The sequence below is a fragment of the Molothrus ater genome, chromosome 21 (genome assembly GCF_012460135.2).
Source record: "Molothrus ater isolate BHLD 08-10-18 breed brown headed cowbird chromosome 21, BPBGC_Mater_1.1, whole genome shotgun sequence".
Lineage (NCBI taxonomy): Eukaryota > Metazoa > Chordata > Aves > Passeriformes > Icteridae > Molothrus > Molothrus ater.
Window position 1 is genome coordinate 3,343,275 of NC_050498.2, and position 20,822 is coordinate 3,364,096.

Below are 20,822 nucleotides of genomic sequence, written 5' to 3' on the forward strand. Positions count from 1 at the left end.
CCCCAACATGCCCTGCTTGTCCCCAGGCTGGGGGGCAGAGCCAGCCGGTCCTGTTGGTGCCGCCAAACCTCGCCGTCTGCAGGAGCCCCAGCACCACTACCACCGCCCCAGGGACACCCAGGGGTGACCCTGCTCTTGGGGCTGCCCTGCTGTGCGTCCCTCCACACGCTTAAGAGCACCGTGATGTGATGGCCCACAGGTATGACCTCCCCAGGTGTGAGCCCTCCCGATGTTATCCCCAGATGTGACTGTCTCCTGTGGCCTCCCCAAGTGTGACGTCCCTTGGGTGTGACCCGCAGCTGCGACCTTCTCGCGTGGACCCCTCCCAGCGAGACCCCTTCCCGTAGATGAGACGCCCCCACATGTGAGGTCCCCTGGGTGTGACCCGCAGCTGTGACACCTCATTTTCCGCCGGGCGCGACCCCTACCCCCCCGGTGACATCCCCTTGTCACAGCTGTGACCTTCTCAGCTGTGCCATCCCCTCCTCCGGTGGCCTCCCCGCGATGCGAGACCCCGCGTGCCGCCTCCCCGCAGTCTGAGCCGAGATGTGAGTGTCCCCGTGGCAGGGTCCCCCTGCCGGTCCCCCGCGCCATGGCCGGCTCCCCGCGGTGTCCCCCCGCCCCTCTCCGCAGCGCCGCACGCATGCTCGGCGCCCGCCCCTCCCCGCGCTCTGCCCGTTCCCAGCGGCAGCGGGGCAAGGATGAAGGACCGGACCGGGGAGCTGCGCGCTGTGAGTGCGGGGCGCCGCGGGGGCTGCGGGGGATGCGGGCAGCCCTCTGCCCCATCGGGGACCGCCCGAAGCCGGCTGGGCCCCTGTCACAGGCCCCCCTCCCTGCGCAGGGGCCTGCCCTGCCCTGAACGGCGGCGGCGAGGGGGTTGGGCGGGGGCTGGCAGCAGGGGATGAGCCCCCCGGACACGGCCGGGATGTCGGGATTAGAGGGGTGGGGGGGGTTCCCCGGGCTGCGCCGTCCGCACACCGCGCACCGCTGCGTTCTGCCGGCTTCGGGCGGTGCGAGCGGCGATCTGCGCGGTGCCGGGGCCGCGGCGGCGGAGCAGCATCGCCGCTGGGAGGAGCAGATACGGACGTGTGTTTGTAGCGGTGCGGGCGGGGGCTGCCCGCGGGGCCGTGCCGTGCCGTGCCGTGCTCCCCGGGGCCGTGCCGTGCCGTGCCGTGCTCCCCGGGACCGTGACGCGCCCGCTCCCCTCCCGTTTTGCGTGCTCATCCTCCGGCGCAGCCGCTGCGGCGGGGCCGGGGGGCGCCTGCGGCCGCTGCACCGCGCTGACCCCGGCGCCGTGACCCGGCCTGTCGGGGAGGCCTCGGGCTCCGTGTGCGGCCGTGGCCGGCCCTGTGTCCCGCGGAGGCCCCGAGCCCCCCAGCCCGGGGCGCGGGCGGTGGGAGGCGGCGGCGGCTGCGCGCACGGAGCATCGGTGGAAGGAGCCCCCGCTGCCCTCGGTGCCCATGCCCGGGCCCCTGCGGCACCCTTGGGGCCGCCGCGGTGCTGCTGCCCACGCTGGGGCCGAGCCCTGGGCACAGCGGCAGTGGCCGGAGGGGCAGAGCCCGAAATCCCTGAGTGCTGCTCCAGCCCCCGCCCTGTACCACCCCGGTCTTCCCTTCCAGTGCTTTTTCTTGTTTGGGTTTTTTTTCCCTATTTTTCCTTTTTTTTCTTTTTTCCTTTTTTATTTTGGTGCATTATTTTTTTAAAATTACTTCACGGTTGGCGCTGCAGAGCCGCGTGGGATTGCGGGGGGTTCTGTCCCGTGGGGAGGACTCTGCCACAGAGCGAGGGGCACTGGGGACCAGCGTGGTGTCCAGTCTGGTCGGGCATCAGAGCTGCCCCCAGCATCACTTGGCTGCGAGTTTGGTTTGGTCTGAAAAAACACCCGGAGGATGGGGCTGGGGTGGTGGCAGCGAGGGGCTGAGGGGGTGATGGGCAGCTCTGAATGCCCAGGGCTCACTGTGGGTGGCTGTGGATTCCGGGGAAGGAAGAGGCTCCCGCAAGAGCTGCCTCCCCACTCTGCCTGGAAAACACCCAAACATGGGGCTCTGTCTCCGCCACCAGCACAGGCTGTGAAATGGGATTGGAAAGCAGGCTTTTTAATAATAATAGTAAAAAGAAGCCTCATGAATGTCCTTTTGGCAGCCGTTGCTGGCTGAGAAGTGATGCCATGGAGTATTTTAAAATTTCTCTGTTCCTTTAAATATGCCTTAAGAAAAATAAAATGTGTTTTCGCCTCACTCCTGCTGCTGCTCCTTATTCATCAGCCTCATGCTGAGGTTGCAGCATTCTTTCTTCCCGGGGACTCCTGGGGATGGAGGAATGCTTTTGAGCATCCAGTTGCCCCGAATATGAGTGGGTGCCCCCTGGCAGGACTGCAGTGAGTGAGGCAGCGTGGATTTACACCCTTGGTGCTGGCAGACACCAGGGAGGAGCGAGATGCTGCAGTGGACACAGAGTCAGGAGCGTTTGAACTTGTATCCTCTCTGCTGCCTCATTAATAGCCTGGGTTGGTTCCTCCCATGTTAATAGAGTGCTTAAAATCTGCCAGGGATGATAAAAAGGAAGGATTAATAAAAAAAGAGCTGGCATTGTTGGAGCAGAGGAGGGGATGCAGGGCAGTCACTGCTCTACAGAACAGGAGCTCCATGTCTTAATGGGATTTTTTAAATGGTACTTGATATTCAAAATGCTAATCCCAGTTCTTTTCTGAACCTCGGCTCTGGTTTGGATCAGACTTGCTGGAGCTTATTCAGTGCCCTTGTGGGAGTAGTGCCCCCAGGTCTGCTCTGGACCAGGGATAGGAAATTTAACTTACAGATAAAACACGTCCCCTTGTTGTGGAAGGAGAGCTGCTGAGGATGGGCTGTGCAGGATGCCTTGGATGAGGCTGAGCAGAGCTTTGTTTACAGCTGCTTCTGTGCAGGTGTCCCAGCTCTGGCTGTCACTGGTGTTTCCTGCCCATCTGGAGTGGGTCTGGTGCTGGTCCTGTTCCCCAGCACCCCCAGGAGCAGCCCTGGTGACATGGTGTGTACATGCAGGGTTGTGAGAGTCCTGTGGTGCTCCATCGTGCCATAGAGCTGACAGCTCAGCTTGAGTGAGGCATTGGGATTTCCAGGATGTGACACAGGTCCAAATGGTAAAATAATTATGAATGGTGTTTGGAGAGTGGGAGGAAGCAAGGGAGATGTGCCAGTGTTATAGGATCACAGAGTGGTTTAGGATGGAAGGAACCATCCAGTTCCAACCCCCAGCCATGGGCAGGGCCCATTTTTTGGGGTGCACTTTCCCCCTGTGCCTGTTTTTCACCTCCACAGCTGTTTTTGTGTGCATTTCTCCAGTGATGTTTGTGTGTTTGTGCCGTGCCACTGCCCTCTCCAGCTGGCTGAATCCTCACTCCTGACAGCCAAGTCCCTGCTCCCAGCGCTGCCTCCTGCCAGTGGGAGTAGTGGGAGATGAGAGTTAAAAATAAAAGGGGAGAGGAAGCGAGGTGGGCTCCAGGTCGGGCTCTGTGGGTGCCCCCTGTCCCCTCCTGTGGCAGTGAAATCTGCAGCAGTGCCCCAGGACTCACAGCCCGACCTCTCTCCATCCCTTCCTCTTAATTCCATCCTGTTCCTACTGAGGCTTTCTCTCCTGGGGGCACGAATGTGAAGTCAAGCACAGTTTGCAGAGGTCAGGTCTTGTGTGTCTCCATCTTTTCCAGGACCCCCCGGCTGCAGAAGTCCCTACAGACCTTGCAGATGAATACATTCACTTGTTCAGATGCCATCTTCCTTTCCCTTGTTAACCCTTTTCATTGCCATAAGTGCTTTTGAGCTCTTCTGTTCATCCAGAAGGGTCACACGTGAATAATTCAGCTGTCCTGTGTCCCTGCCAGTGGGGAGTGGGGCTGTCACATGGCAGGTGACAGCCGGTGGCTGTGTCCACAGCTCTGCCTCGGCTTGAGGGGTTTTAGCATCACTGAAATGCTGGATTTTGGGGCTGGGGAGGAGTAGAGCTGCCCTGGCAGGTCAGACATGGCTGCCCTTAGAGCAGTCCTGATCCCACAAGCACTGTGGCAGGGAAGCTGCTTTGCCTGCTCCCGTGGGGTCCTGGAGCAGGATGGGTGAGACACTGCTGAACCTTCACTGCTGGGCTCTGCTGGGCAGCTGGGCAAGGAGGAAGGTGACAGGAGTGATGCAGATGAGCCCTGCATGCTCCTGTATGGGGTGTTCTTGTGTTCCTGCATGCTCCTGTGTGAGATGTTGAGAAATTCTTGTGTTCCTACATGCTCCTGTGTGAGATCTTCTTGTGTTCCTTCATGCTCCTGTATGGGATATTCTTGAGTTCCCCAGCACTGAGGGGTCCTGGGTGTCCCTGTGCCACAGGGACACTGTTCTCAGCAGTGGGTGCACACTGTGGCAGGGCAAGCCAAAAACTGGGAAAACCTTTTTCTGTGCTTTAGACATGGCTGCAGGCAAAGCCCAGACTCTAGGTCACTCTGGGTGGTGTGTCTTGTCCCCAGCCTGGGAGGGGCCTGGTGGGGTGATGGACAGGGTTTGAGGGACAGGCAGAGCTCAGAGGGGACACTGAGCCCCAGGGTCCCTTGGATGTGTTTGGGGGGCTTCAGGTCTGCTGCATGGGGATCTGGTAGTCCCACTGAAATCAACGTAGTCCCACTGAAATCACCTTAAACACAGGAATACTCTTGACCCACTGAGACCTGGTGTCAGTCTGGGCATCAGAGAGTGATAAGAGTGATGATAAGTGCAGCCAGATACATCATCTGGGTGTCTGAGAGGATGGAGCCAAAAGGGTTCAGTCTCATCCCTGCTGTTTTAATAGAAGTGTCTTTGTGTGTGAGCTGCTCGGAAGCTGTACAAATGTTTGTTTTGCCATGTATCTCCCCATTAACAAGATTTCTCAGGAAATATGCAAAATTATCACTACAGGCAGAACATGTACAGTAAGGCTCATTAAGCTAAGTACTGTGATAAATTGCTTCTTCCAGAAAATTATGTATATTAGCAAAAAAGGAGGAGAGTGAGCCCAGGTGGAAGGGCAGGAAGACAGAGTATGTGGGATTGTTGTGGCTCCAGGTGACCTGGGCACACCTGCCTCAGGGGAGTGTCCTTGCACCATGGGATGATCCTGCAGGAGATGTGGGGAGGGGAGGGCAAGCAGAGGACAGCAGGGGAAATGGAGATGGAGCAGTGCTGTGTCAGGACCAGAGCAGGCACAAAGCCAGAGAGGCTCTTTGCTCAGGGAAAAACCAGGCAACTGTGGAAGCACAAGGAGTAGAAAGTTTTGCTGAACTGAAAGGAGGGGAGAGAGCAGGGGGGACTTGTCACAGGCTGCTTGCACCTCTGCACCTCTGCCTGCAGTGGCCAGAACCAGGGCTGCTCTTGGGAATGTGGGCACTGCTTTTGCCCCCCAGATCAGGGAGCAGACTTATGGCTGTGAACAGGGGACAGACGGGCTGTGGCATGTGGTGTGTCATGGGCTCACAGAGTGGCTTGGCTTGGAAAGGACCTTCACAGACCATGTGGTGCCATGGGCAGGAGCACCTTCACTAGACCAGATTGCTCTGAGCCTTCTTCCAGTCTGACCTTGAACACTTCCAGGGATGAGGCTGACACAGCAGACAGATTTCAGGATGCTCAATTCCTGCATGAGAGATGTTCTGAAACATCTTTCACCCTTTTTCAGTGATACTCTGAGTATTTTCCATAGTGATGCAGCTGCTCTCCCCTTGCAGGAGTGATGGAAGTAGTGAGTGCAGCCCAGGACATCTGCTGGCCAAAAGCTTGGGGACATCCAGAGGAGATCAGGAAGTTCTTCTGCTCCATCAGCCCTGGAGAGCTCAGGCTCAGGAAAAGATTCCCCTCAGTTGCCAAGGAACCTTCAAAGAACTGTATCATCCAATCCTACTGTCTTGGGTTGGAACATCTTCCACTAGACCAGCTCCTGACTGGTTGTAGAATTCCAAATCTCCTGCCCAAATTGTGTTCATTTGCTCCTAGGCCAGCATGTTCTTTCTACAGGAGGAGGTTCCTCCTCCTCCTCAGGCACCTCAGGATACACCCCAGCACAGGGGACAGACCTGGCTGTGCAGCATCAAATATTGCTGCAGGGTGGGACTGAACTTTGTGTTAACAGTGCAGTTTTCCAGATTCTAATGAATACTTGCAAACCCACGTTTCTTTTCATGGGAAATAACTAAAAATGAAGTTTTCTGCTCACTGTTCTGTGAATTTTCAGGAGAGTGCTACCACTGTGGCCACTTCCATGCTGCTGTACTTGTGCAGATGTGTGCTGCAGGTTTTCCAGTATGAGCTCTGCCTTTTCCCCTGCCATTGCTGGTCTTCCATCAGGTTCTGGGTTTGTGTATGAAATGGACTGTTTTGGTTTTCCAGAGGACCTTTGCCTTTTGGGAGGATCAGTGGCTCACTGGGATGGTGCTGAGCTCTTTTACAGGGTCTAGGCAAGAGCACCAAAGAAATGTTATTGAGCTTCCATGACCATGTGAGCAGCCTGGTTTGGTGAAAGTGTCCCTGCCCAGGCAGGGGGTTGGACTGGAGCATCCTTGAAGGTCCATTCCAGATCAGTATTCCATGAGTGCCTGTTTGTAGGTGAGGTGATGGGGTTTGCAGGACCCCATTGTGTGGACTGTGTTGATCCCACAGCCATGGGAGTTGTAGTGCTGCCCCTGTCACCTTCTCTGCCTGAGGCTTCCCTTATTTTTTCTCTGGCAGCTCTGGTCTGCACAGGAGCTGTAACCATGATGATGCCACTTAGAGGGTGTTAAAAAATTAATTTCAGATTATTTAAGTCTGTTTTTAAGCAAATCATTCTCCAGCCATGACTGTAAATTTATAAAGTACTGGCTGTAAAGTCTGGGTGCTTTTCCAGTAGGTGATAGTGCTGTCCATGTTACAGGAGGAGGTCAGTGAGTTCAGCTCATTGCCCTCTCCAGGACTGGTGTCACCTCTGGCACTTGCTCTTCAGAGCTAAGGAGAATTTTACCTGTTTGCTTTTAAAACTGAGCTTAAGAATGATTATGCCTCTGCTGAAAGGCGTGGACTTTGTGCCAAAGGAATGCAAGCAAGCACCTAAGGACAGAACTCTTGGAAACCACGTTCTCCCTTGCACTGCTAGTGTTGGAAATTGGAAACACCACCTGACTCATGCAGGTGTTGCTGAATACTGAAGTCATCTGTGCCTTGGACTTTTACTGGGAAGGTATGGGCTGGTTTTGGTGAATATTAGAATTACAGAATTGCTTAGGTTAGAAAACCCTCTAAGATCCGACTGTTTCCCCAGCACTAACCCCAAGTGCCACAGCTACACATCTGTTAAATCCATTCAGGGGTGGTGACTCCACCTCTGCCCTGCACAGCCTGTGCCTTGGCAACTGGGCTGGACTGCCCTTTCCATGGAGAAATTTTCCCCAGAATCCAACTGAATTTGCCCTGGCACAACTTGAGGCCATTTCCTCTTGTCCTGTCCCTTGTTCTCTGGGAGCAGAGCCTGATCCCCACCTGGTTCCACCCTCCTGCAGGGCACTGTAGACAGTGAGGTCCCCCCTGAGCCTCCTTTTCTCCAGGCTGAGCCCCCCAGCTGCTCCTGGTGCTCCAGACCCTTCCCCAGCTCCATTCCTTTCCCTGGACACACTCCAGCATCTCCATGACCTTCTTGTTGTGAGGGGCCCAGACTGACCCAAGATTCGTGGTGCCCCAGCAGTGTCCAGCACAGGGGGACAATCCCTGCCCTGGTCCTGTGGACACTTTATTTCTGATACAAGACAAGTGCCATTGGCCTCTTGCCCACCTGGACTTGTTGTCATCTTATTGCAGGGATTCTATGCTGCTGTCTCCTATCACAATAGTTTCACACCTTCTTGGTGCTTTCTCATGGGCAGCTCCTCAGAGCACTGACTCTTCTTCACAAAGCAGCCACTGACGCCAGTTCCCCTCTCATCCAGCCACCCCACTCTTTTATAGCATCTTCTTCTCTTGGTCACAGCTGTGGCCTGTTAAAGTCAGGCCTGCTCCTGATCTTTGCTAATTGGCCCAGCTGCAGCTCTTTAGGGTGAGATCACTTTCTACACTATCTTTTTCTTATATTCTATCCCCCTACATGGGCTTATGTTCAGCTACTGCTGGCCAGCACCCCAAGGTCTTTCCCAGTTTTCCAGTGGCTCTGCCCCCAGCCTGGAGCACTCCATGGGGTTGTTGATACCCTAGTGTTGAATTTGGCCTCATTGAATGTCACAGAATTGGCCTTTGCCCATTGATTCAGCCTGTCCAGATCCCTCCTGCCCTCCAGCAGGTCAGCATCTCACCCAGCTTGGTGTCTTCTGCTGAGGGTGCCTCGATCCCCTTGTCCATGTCATTGATAAAGGATTGGCCCCAGCACTGATCCCTGGAGAACACCACTGGTGGCAGGCTGCCAGCTGGATTTAGTGCTGGAATAGGGCACAGCTGAGCTTGGGGCCTGTGTGCCATGAAGTGGCCAATTTATCGTGGTGCACAGCTGTATTATGTGGCCTGCAGAAAGGCCTGGGACCATAGGTAGTTCAAGGCATGGTTTTGGGTGGTTCAGCTCTTCAGGGCTCTCTCCTGGGAGCACACCCTCTGGCTGTGCTTATCCTTATCCTCAGCCTTGGCACCACCTCCCTGGAAACCTTCAGTGACAGGACTTCAGCCCTGCTTGAAGGGCTTTTTTTGGCTGCTGGAGATGCCTAAAGCAAACCCTGAAGTGTGGGGAGGTCAGGGTGATGCCTCAGGTTTAGATTTTCTATTTTTCAGATTCTGTGCTGCTTTAATGTGTGAGTCTGGGCTTCATATTAGGGGATGGTGAGCTGTCTGCAGAGAGCAGGAAGACACAGCAATTCCTTCTCTAGCTGGGCACCAAGGACAAATGATCCAAATCTCAGGCCCAGGACCATAAATAAGGTGGGCTGAAGAGAGAAAAACAAGCAGGATGGGACTGCATGGGCTAAATAAAGCTGGAATTGGACAATTAACTCCAATATGCAAATAGAGCAGAACTTATAAAAGTGAGAGACCCCATGACTGGGTGTCCATTTTGTGGCCATTTTGGTTCATCTTGGGCGCAGCCCTGGCTGGGCTCTTGTGCTGCCCAAGCTGGATCCATTGAGGCCTCTTCAGAAATCCCTACTTTATTCTTTGGCTCTGTCCAGCCTCTGTTCTAGGGCAGCCCCAGGGTGAGGGATTCATTTGGTGGGTGGGAGATCCATGGGTGCCCTGCACCTTGTCCAGGTGGGGCTGTGCTGAGCTGCCCTTGTGCTGCCAAGCATTGCAGAGCCAGGCTGGGATGTTCCCAGAGATTTGGGCATCTGTACATTCTCCTGTGTGTCCTTTGGGCTCGGTGAGATGGCTAAGATGTCAGTGCTGCTCAGTTGTTGTGACCTTGTCCTTCCTTGCACAGCTGCATGCCAGAATGAGCTGCCCTGGGAGCTCTCAGTGTCAGTGCCCTGGCCTTGGGAGTTTGGATACAGGGGACAAGGTGACTGCTGTTGGTGTTGGACCCCTCTGTGTTGAGTTTGCAGGGTCCCCAGGACGAGGGAGGAATTGATGAGTCTGACTCCATGTTCTTAGAAGGCTAATGTATTATTATATTTATATTATTATATTATCTTATATTATATTATAATATTTTTATTATATTATATTATTATAATATTACATTATTTCTATAATACATTACATTATACTATATTATTATACTCTATACTATATTATTATATTATTATATTATATTATATTATTATATTATACAGTATGATATTCTATTATGCTGTATTATACTATACTAAAACTATACAAAAGAATAGAGAAAGGATGCATCAGAAGGCAGAAAAAGAATGATAATGAAAACTCGTGACTCTCCAGAGTCCTGACACAGCCGGCTGTGATTGGTCATTAAGTAAAAACAATCCACATGTTGGATAAACAATCTCCAAGTACATTCCAAAGCAGCAAAACACAGGAGAAGCAAAATCAGATAATTATTTTCTTTTTTCTCTGAGGCTTCTCAGCTTCCCAGAAGAATCGTGGGCAAAGAAGATTTTTCAGAAAATACGACAGTGACACCCATGTGCCACTCTGTGTGGGGACACAATCCCAGACATGACCCACAGCTGCTCAGAGGCAGCCCCAGAGCAGCCTGTGCACCTTGCCATGGTACAAAAAGAACATAATTTCACCAAGCAAGTCAAGCCCAGATGGCTGGGATCTCTTCAGCTGGGCAGAGCAGCACGGAGGTGTTGGTAAATACAAACAAACAGATGCAGCCTGGGAGTGAAGCCGTGGAGCAGCCTCCTCATTCAGGGATGAGGCCTTTCTGTGCTTCCTGAGTGGTCCCTAGGAGGGGGATGGCAGCTGGTGTGGCTTTTCCTGTCCCTTGTGCTTTTGTGAGGCTCTGCTAGGGTGGGAGGCAGGCAGGGGCTCACTGATTCTTTGGACACAGATGATTCCCAGGAAAATGTGCCAGCAGGGCTTGGCAGAGGGCTGTGCCTGGGTTCAGGTGTGCCAGCAGGGACTGAGCCCCACTGTTCCTCTGCCCTGCCTCTGCTACCTGAACCAGCTCCCTGGGCATGGTCAGATCCATCTGCAGCACTCACAGGAGAGGACAGGAGCTTAGGGCTGTGTGTGTCGCTGCTGGGCTGACACAGAGCTGGCTGTGCCCCTCACTGCCCACCCTGACAGGAGCCTGGGGCTGTGTGTGGCACTGCTGGGCTGACACAGAGCTGGCTGTGCCCCTCACTGCCCACCCTGACAGGACAGGAACCTGGGGCTGTGTGTGTCACTCCTGGGGTGACACAGAGCTGGTTGTGCCCCTCACTGCCCACCCTGACAGGACAGGAACCTGGGGCTGCCTATGACACTGCTGGGGTGACACAGAGCTGGCTGTGCCCCTCACTGCCCACCCTGACAGGAGCCTGGGGCTGTGTGTGTCGCTGCTGGGGTGACACAGAGCTGGCTGTGCCCCTCACTGCCCACCCTGACAGGAACCTGGGGCTGTGTGTGTCACTCCTGGGGTGACACAGAGCTGGTTGTGCCCCTCACTGCCCACCCTGACAGGAGAGGAACCTGGGATTGCCTATGACACTGCTGGGGTGACACAGAGCTGGCTGTGCCCCTCACTGCCCACCCTGACAGGAGCCTGGGGCTGTGTGTGGCACTGCTGGGGTGACACAGAGCTGGTTGTGCCCCTCACTGCTCACCCTGCCAGCTCTGCTCTTTGGAGGACAGAAAGCATCCAGTCTTTCCAGGTGTTCTGTGCTCCTTTGCCTCATTCAGAAAGTGCTTGGAGAGGGAATGTGCTGGAATGAATTTGTCAGCATGTGCTGGTTACAAAACCTCAAAATAGAGCCAGGATGCTCTGGAGCTCTGGATGTCTTCTCATCTGCTGCTCCTTTTTGTCAGGGATGGTATCACAGTTTGCTTCTGCCTCCACCTGGGATTTTGGCCCTTGTGGAGGGCACTGTGAAGCCTGTGAGGCACCAAAAGCTGCTGGAGTGTGGGAATCCACAAAACCAGAGGGTTTTGGGAAAGCTGCAAAAGGCAGGCCCCAGAGACAGCAGAACTGTGATTAGAGCTAAACAGTAGCCATGAGATAGATCAGCAGAAAAACTATTTAAAAAGTAGAAAAGCAAGGACAAATAGAACAATGGTCTGTGTATTAACGCTTGTCTAGAATAATTCCCTAAGCTACAGAAAAGTTTATCTAGTGAGATATTAGGAAGTTTGAAGCTTAGTAATGGAGCTCTGTGTTTTAAGGCTCACAAGCAGGTATTGTATTTGAAATAAACAAGCATTGTTTAACCAAAGGTACCTGTGCTTATAGTGATTGGATAGAACTACTGTCAATGTGCTTTTGCTTTGTGTGATTGGTCAAAAAACTTTCAGAGTGAGTTAAAACATTGAGTTCTTGGTCTGCTGCCTGGGATGTGAGCTGCTGGCATCTTCCCATTGTCATAACCATGTTGTTGTCTTGTATACCAAGAGTTCTATCATCATTATAGTGCAAGGATTCCATATTGCCCGAGTCTCATACCTCCTCAGTGTTCTCACAGGCAGCTCCTCTAAGCACTGGCTGTTCCTGGTCCTTACAGTAGTCATCATCTGACTCCAAATCCCACAGTCCCCTCTTTTATACCATTGTTCTTATTGGCTACAGGTGTGGCCTGTTAAGATCAGGCCTGCTCCTAATCTTTAGTAATTGGTTCAGCTGCAACTCATTGGGTTATAAGATTACATTCTATACCACCTTCATTTACCCATGCTGTATCCCCCTACACCATGGAATGAGACTGATGCTGAAAAATCAAACAGCTCAAGGCAGTTCCCAGCAGTCCTGTCCCCTTGGTGATTTGTACAGAGACCCCAGCTGGCAATACTGGAGGAGCTCTGAGTGCCCTGCCCTCCCCACCCAGCCCCTGCTGCTCAGTGGCACTGAAGGGCAGCAGCTCCCAGAGCCATCCCAGCTGCCAGGTCAGGGCCCACATGGTGCCACTGCCCAGCCTCTGGTGGACTGGAGAAATAAAAACCTTGCAAAAGAAGGGTTATCCTCACCCACCCTATGTGGGGACAAAGCCTGGAAGCCCTGGGTCTTGGTGCTGCCTGACAGGGCCTGAGGCAGAAGTGAGGGGCACTGGGAGGATGCTGTGCCTGACATTGAGTTCCCAGGCTGTCACAGACATCTTTTATGGAAAATCCTTTCTTAGGATTTTTCCTTCTGAGAAGCTGAGAGGCCTCAGGAACAAAATGTAACCAATGGTTATCTGCTGCTGTGGAATGCAACAGGTGCATCTGGGATTGGCCCATGTTGGTTGTTTCTAATTAATGGCCAATCACAGTGAGCTGGCTCAGACAGAGAGTCCGAGACAGAGCCTTTGTTATCATTCCTTCTTATTCTATTCTTAGCCAGCCTTCTGATGAAATCTTTTCTTCTGTTCTTTTAGTATAGTTTTAATATAATATATATCATAAAATAATAAATCAGCCTTCTGAAACATGGAGTCAGGTCCTCATCTCTTCCCTCAACCTGAGACCCCTGTGAACACCATCACACCAGGCTGGGGAATTGTTTGCTGCTGTTGCTGAGCAGCACCTGCAGGTAGTTTTGACTGAGACAGGAGCTTTCCATGTGACTTTGGAAATCTGGGATGCTCACAGTTGGGATGCATGAAGCCAAAACACCGTTATGTTTCCTTTTGAAACATGTTTCTTTTTTTTTTGTTTTATGTTTCTTTTTTGAAAGTTTTGGCCTTGTTCCTACTTTTGTACTAGAATTAATCATGGGGGGTCACCCCTTGGGGTAGAGCAGTGAGGGCCAGGCTGGAGGGAGATGCAGGGAGCAGCTGATCCATCCGTGCCTGCCCTGAGCTGCTCTCCCTGGCTTCCCCTCTGGCTGCAGTCCAAGGCACCCATTAGTGGATGTGGCTGCTCTGTCTGCCCCAGGGCTGGGGTGGTGGGGTGGGATGGTCTGCCTGCCACAGGGGGTGAGGATGGCACTGAGGGTGTTCCCAGTGACGTGGGTTGGACAGATGGTGCCCTTCTCCAGCCCGGAGTGACAAGTGACATGTGCCCTCCTGACCAGCAGGCTCCATCTGTGTAATTTCCTCTTCATGGGGCTTCTGGCTGGGCTCTGTGCCATTCCCCCTGTCCAGTGCCTGCCCTAAATAACATCTCTGTGCCTGTCCATCAGCCTCTGTGCTCCCAGGAGTGCTGTGCCCTCAAGCATGAGTGCCTCTGGCAAGGCTGTGTGTGGCTTGGGTCCCCTTCCTGCCGGATTTCTGGGTATGGCAGGGTCCAGATAGGACTAGGCAGGGATGTGGCATCCTTTGTGCAATGAGGCAGGCCTGTTTTGGATGTGGAAGGGACAAGCAAGAGGTGACGAGGACAATAACATCTTGGCAGGTACCCTGCTCTCCTGCTGCTCTTCCTCTGCTGCCAGTCCCTGGCCTTCCTGGTTCCTGTACAAATCTTCATTTAAAATTAACAGTGGGAATACTCTGCTCACAGGCTTCAAAAAGGGGCTCAGAATTCTGGCAAATTGAGATCCTGTCAGGATGATGGCAAAAAAATGCTGGATAGGCTTGTGGGGAGGTTGTGTTGAAGGTTTTTCTGTACAGGGCTGCAGGGGCTGGCTGGTGCTTCCCATCCATTCCATGGGCTGGGACACCTTTCACTAGTCCAGGCTGCTCCAAACCCTGTCCAGCCTGGCCTTGGACACTTCCAGGGATAGGGAAACCACAGCTGCTCTGGGCACCCTGTGCCAGCCCCTCTTGGTCTGACATTTTTCCCCCATGTCCAACCTGACTCCAGCCTCAGTCCAACATCATTGTCCTGTGCTGGGACAGAGCTGGAGGCAGCTCCAGGGTGTCTCAGAGCAGAGGGGGAACACCCTCTCCTCTCGCCCATACTGCTGAGGATGAGCAGTCTTTGTGTTTCTGTGCTGCCAGTGCCCGTGGCCAGGTCAAACCCCATTTATCACCCAGCAGAATCCCCTGATCCATCCTCACAGGGGCTTTCAGCTCCTTTCCTTTACTCCTGCCTGTAGATGCCCATCCTGTTGGGGGCATGGTGAGGTGGCAGGAGCTGCAGGCAGGACACCCCCTGCATCTGTGGGTGGTGTGGATGTCCTTGTCCCTGACAGGGAGAGGTTTAGCAGGGTGGGGGAAGAAAGATCCCCTGTCCTGTAAACACACATCCAGGGTGGTGTTTGCATTGGCAGGTGCATCTTCCATCACTCCCAGCGTGTGTCCCCAGGGACTGTTGGCATTTTCCAGGATCCTGGGGGGTGTAGGTGGGGGTCTGTGTGTTACTGCCCATGCACTGGGCTCCCAGTACCACCCACCAAAGTGTGTGATGCTTCAAAGCTGTTAGTGCTTGAAATCAAGCAGAGCACCAACCTAGCAGGCATGTGTGATATGTAAGTGGAATGTGAACATGGATAAATACTTGTGCCTCTGTAGCAAAGCTCTGTCCATGCATTCCTGGCTTTAGGACATGGTTCTTTGTGACCTCCTTGATGGTGAGCCCTCCTGCCATGTGCTGGGGGAATGCTTGGGATGCTCTGGGATCCATGGAGCACATGTGGGCACTGCTCTGGAAGCAGCTGTTGGCCCCAGGTGGAGCTGAGCTTACAGCCAGACTTGCTGCTGGCTGAAGGGGTGGCATTGGGGCTGGGACAGTGACAGCTGTCACTGTGCTCAGATGGTTTGTGTAGGACCAATGGGGGTAGGACAGTGGGGATGGACAGAGAGCAGAGATCTCTGCAGCCAGGTCAGGAACTTGGGGTTTATTGCAAAGGGCCTGGGTGCAGGGCCCTGCTGGGAGCTGCCAGCCACAGCTCAGAGCAGGCCTGAGAGAAGAGAGGGGCAGAGAGGATGAGAGGGTGGAGAGTAAAAGGGTAAGAGAGCGAGGTTCCTGTTACAATACAATAAATCTTCTTCTGTGTTGAATATTCTCATTCTCACTAACCAATCTAGTACAATATACAAATATATATACAATATACAAATCCTACAGCATTTACATACAGCCTATAAGAATCATTACATTACCATCCTGTGTCACATTTTAAACCCTAAAAACTCCTCTTTGGGCCCCTTCTGCCAAGCTGTAGGCTCTGCTCTGACCCTTGGGCCTGTCTGCAAGCAGAGGGTGTTCTTCCATCAAAAGGGGATCACCTTCAGCTGGCCACACCATTGTTTTCCAGTTGTTCAGTAACTGAGGTATCTCAAAGCTTGCTTTCATTTCAATCTCACTTATAGTTTCCATATTCTCAAAATCTTTTTGCCAGACAATCATATTTATAAGGCTTTCCTGTTTCATCTTCCCCAACAGTTTGGAGCAAGGCTGGAGCAGTGGTGACACAGGACAGGGGGAGGGACTGGGCTGCCTGGTGGCACTGGCATGCAGGAAGGATTTAAAACATGACTGTGTTCACAGGGGCCTCAAGTTGAGGGAAGAGATGAGGATTTGACTCCATGTTTCAGAAGGCTGATTTATTATTTTATGATATATATTATATTAAAACTATACTAAAAGAGTAGAAGAAAGGATTTCATCAGAAGGCTGGCTAAGAATAGAAAAAGCAAAGAATATAACAAAGGCTTGTATCTTGGACAGAGAGTCCAAGCCAGCTGACTGATTGGCCATTAATTAGAAACAACCACATGAGCCCCATCCCAGATGCCCCTGTTGCATTCCACAGCAGCAGATAACCATTGGTTACATTTTGTTCCTGAGGCCTCTTACCCATCACTGGAGTAAGAGCAGTGGCTGTAGTGGCTGTCCCTCTGCAGAGTGCAGAGGGGCCATGGGGTGATGTGTAACTGCAATCATCATGAGATGAGCAGAGGCAATCCTGTCTCAAATCTCCATTCCACTGGCTTCTTCTCTCTTGTAAAGATGGAGTAAGAGGAAACTTTTCCAACCTGTTAATTTTCCATTTCCCTCCGTCGTGTAGCTGCTTTGGATGATAATCTTTTAAATGTCTCCTTATGTGCAGGACTGTAATTTTTCCTTCCCTTGAGAGCTTGCAGCCCCCGCCTTGCTGGGACAGGAGGTGTTTTCATCTCTGGTGACAATGACACACATGCTTCTGCAGACAAGGACAACCCCTCATTTGCCTGCTGTGACTTTACTAGTTCTGCTGTCTTATCTGTTTGCTCCCACCTTTCCTGCACTCTACAGCACTCCTTTTATTTTCCCATGGCAGCATCCCTTCTATTTACCATCATGGCATCCCTTATGTTTTCCTGACGTGGCATTCCTCATGTTTGCCCATTGCAGCATCTCTCATTTCCTATTGCAGCTTTCCTTGTGTTTCCCACTGCAGCTTCCCTCCTGCTTTCCCGTGGCAGCATTCCTTGTGTTTCCTGTGACAGCATCCCTCGTGTTTTCCCATCATGGCATCGCCCAGGCTTTCTCCTGTGGCAGCATTCCTTGTGTTTCCCATGGCAGCATCCCTTGTGTTTTCCTATCACAGCATCCCTCGTGCTTTCCCATGGCAGCATCCCTCTTGTTTTCCCATCACAGCATTCCTTGTGTTTTCCTGTCACGGCACCCCTCATGTTTTCCCAGTCCAGCATCCCTTGTGTTTTCCCAGTCCAACATTCCTCGTGTTTTCCCAGTCCAACATTCCTTGTGTTTGCCATGGCAGCTTCTCTCGTGTTTTCCCATGGCAGCATTCCTCATGTTTTCCTATCACAGCATTCCTCATGTTTTCCTATCACAGCATTCCTTGTGCTTTCCCAGTCCAGCATCCCTCATGTTTTCCCATCACAGCATTCCCTGTGTTTCCCATCACAGCATTCCTTGTGTTTTCCTATCACAGCACCCCTCATGTTTTCCCAGTCCAGCATCCCTTGTGTTTTCCCAGTCCAACATTCCTTGTGTTTTCCCAGTCCAGCATTCCTTGTGTTTTCCCATCACAGCATCCCTTGTGCTTTCCCAGTCCAGCATCCCTCATGTTTTCCCATCACAGCATTCCCTGTGTTTCCCATCACAGCATTCCCTGTGTTTCCCAGTCCAGCTTCCCTCATGTTTCCCATCATTTCCATGCCTCACACTTTCCCACTGCAGCACCCTGGTGTTTCCCAGGGTGGAATCTGTGGTGTTTCCCATTCCTGCTCCTTGCAGAGCTGGTGTGCTCGCACAGGGTGCCCTGGGAGCTCCCCCTCCTTGGCTGTGGGGTGTCCTCAGCTGTGTCCATGCTGTGCCATGGCTGCTGTGCTGTTTTGGCCATCCCTCCCTGCTGGATGTGTCTGTTCTCTGCTCTCCCAGAGCCCTGGGGCTCGGAGTTGCAGTGCCTGGGGTGTTCCCCACTCTGGCTGGTGTTTGCCCCAGCTCCTTGGAGCAGGTTAGCACAGGAGAAGGGGAAAGTTCCTCACAGGAGCTCTGAAATAGGGCTGGGAACTCTGCAGGAAGCCCTGGTTGATGCCTCTCTCTCTCTCTGTGTTGTTGCAGGCCAAGGACAGTGATGATGATGATGAAGTCACCGTCAGTGTGGACCGGGACCGTTTCATGGATGAGTTCTTTGAGCAGGTGAGAGCTTTGTTCCTCCAGTGTGGCTTTGAGGCTGCTTCAGACCTTTCTGCTGGCACCAGGGTGGGTTGTGGATGCTCCAGGCTCCCTGTGGCCACTGGGGATGAGGATGAAGGTCCTGCCCTGGCTGGTGCTGCTCAGCTGATGCTCAGGGTTGTGCTGAGTGCTGAACATCAGGAACCTGAGGCTGTGCTGCCCTGTGGATGTTTCCCTGCTCCTCCAGAGCCCAGCCAGGCTCTTGCCCAGGCCATGAGAGCAGGGAAGCCTCACACCCAGCTCTCAGGCCTTTCCCCAGGGCACCTCTGCAGAGCAGCAGTCTCTGCACGGATCATGGATTTAATTTTGTGCCTCCTGTTCCCAAACAAGAGGTTGTCTTCTGGCATGTGGGTGGCTGTAAGATCTGCTTGCGGATTTTTAGCACACCCTTAGCATGGCATGTGTGTGGGGGGTGTTAAAATGGATCTGTGCAGGCAATGGAGTGGGAACTGGGATAAATCTGATGTGCAGGTGGAGGAAGATGAGCAAAGGAGTGGTGTGAGCTGAAGGAGAAGGCTGAGTTAGAGAGTGAGCAGCCTGGCAGGAGAACACAGGAGAGGTTTCCCCTCTTGAGCAATGCTGGTGTCTTCCTGTAGCACAGACGGGCAGGGAAAATGCCAGAATGGATCTTTGGGAAAATGTGGCCTCCCTGGAATGGGGGGTGAGGATCAAATTGGGCATTTCTGGAGCCTTTTATGGAGCAAGGAGCCATGGGAGACTGAGCCACTACCAGCCTGGCTTGTGCAGTCTCAGCAGTGCTCTGCCAGTGGCACAGAGTCTGGGGATCAATCTGCTGCTGATTTATATAAATCCCAGAAGTTTCTCAGTGTATCACAAAGAATCCAGGACATACAGTCTGCATTACACTGCTGTGAGTCAGAGCTGGCTGGTGGGATGGAGAAGGGCTGATTCCACAGTTCCAAACTGGAAAATATTTATCCAGGAGGATGTTTGCTGTGGTTCAGACATGTCATGGTTGCTTTGGAATACGGTATAATAATCCCTTCACTTTCCAAGAGTTCAGGTCTGTCACAGACCACCTGTCTTCTTGTCTCACTTCACAGGTGGAAGAAATTCGAGGCTTCATTGATAAAATTTCGGAGAATGTGGAAGAAGTGAAAAGGAAGCACAGTGCCATTCTGGCTTCCCCCAACCCTGATGAAAGTGAGTGAGCCCCGTGTGTCCCGTGTGTCCTGTGTGCCCTTGGCTCCCCTGGTGGGTGGCTGGGGCCAGGCACAGTCCCCTGGGTCTGCAGGTGGCCACAGTTGGGTGCTGAGGGAGGGCTTGGGCTGGCCTGGTGACTGACTGGTGGCTTTGAGACCTGCAGAGGTAGGTGAGAGTCCAGTGAGGGGATTTCTGCAAGCATGGGCAGTGTGGAGGCTGGGAAGGGCAAGTGCCTGTTTCTGTGGTGGGTGGTGTTGTCTTGCCCTGGGCTGCCTGGGCAAGTCCCAAGGAGTGGATAAAGCAGAACAGACCAAGTGTCACCTGCTTGGGCCCAGAAATGTCACAGCTCCTCTTTGAGCCAGAGGTGGCAGCTGGGCCCTTGCATCTCTGTCCTGGGGACAATTTGTTGCTGGCTGGTCAAGGAGTCTATCCCTTCCAGACCTTTTTCTTCCAGGAGCTGGAGTTAGGGCTTTGAGCACCCAAAGGATGGCAGCATTTGGGTGTCTGGGGGATCTGGCAGAGTTAGAACTGTGCATGCTGTGGTCCCTGCTCCCAAGGGAGCCAGAGGAGCTGGCTGTGGGGTGGTGAGGTCAGCAGTGGTGTCTGCAGAGCCCTTGCTGTGGAATGGGTGGATCTGAGGGCTGAGCTCTGCAGGGTGGGGCTGGAGCCTGCCCAGGCTCACCTGCTGAGGGACAGCCCTGGACCAGCTCTGCTGCCCCAAACTCCACCTTCAGGGTGACACTGAGACCAGGTGGGTCCCCTCTGCCCCCCTCCAACATCATGCTGGTGTCACAGGGCTGTTGGATGCTGCAGGTCTGACCCTGCAGGATGGCTCCAGGCCACTGCAACCCTCATTTTGGCAGAGGTGTTGCTTCCATGGGCTGAGCACTGCTCGTGCTCCCAGCTATAGAGGTTGGAAAGGTGAGACCAGGTCTCTCTCTGCTCATCTACCCTCTTCCCATCCATTTCTCATTTGCCCTGTGCAATTCCATGTCTGCTTGTGGAATTGTGCCTGGAGGTCCCAGGAGGGTGCCCACACACACATTGCCCTGCATCCATGTCAAAGCAGTAGATTTTGTAATTACTTGAAAGGAATGGCCCATCCTAAATTGTCCCAGGCTCCCCTCTCCTGGCAGCTGCTCCTCAGCTAAAATTTCCTTGGCCAAGCCTGGAATTGAGGGATTTTCTCAAGGGAGTTCCCATGTCTCAGGCTATTGCTCTATCAGCCTCCAGGCCCTTGTGCTCTCACTGTGAGATGTTGCAGTGTTCCTGTCTGGGAGTGTTCAGAGAGAAGCTGCTGTGAGCCCCATGTGTCCTGTGTGTCCTGTGGGCATCTGGCTTCCCTGGTGGGTGACTGGGACCAGGCACAATCCCCTGGGTCTAGAGGTGGAATGGCTGCTGCACTGGCATGGGGTCCACTTGGGGCTGCAAAGGCCACTCATGGCCTAAAAGCATAGACTATTTAAAAGTCTGAGATCTGCAGTGAACAAGATGTGGTGACATTCCCATGACTTCCAGAAGCATCCAGGACCTTGGAAGTGCTTCTGGTTTTGTTTTACA

General features: G+C 53.2%; 1 protein-coding gene across 1 annotated transcript in view; it reads left to right on the top strand.

Moving 5' to 3' along the window:
* Window positions 1-654: 654 nt before the first annotated feature.
* Window positions 655-20,822, top strand: part of STX1A (syntaxin 1A) — a 72,251-nt gene continuing 52,083 nt past the window's right edge. Inside the window, exons 1-3 of the mRNA XM_036394936.2 lie at window positions 655-731; window positions 17,985-18,062; window positions 19,163-19,262. Of these exons, the coding sequence (XP_036250829.1) occupies window positions 702-731; window positions 17,985-18,062; window positions 19,163-19,262 (208 nt within the window). The 5' untranslated portion in view covers window positions 655-701. The remainder of the gene's footprint in view (window positions 732-17,984; window positions 18,063-19,162; window positions 19,263-20,822) is intronic.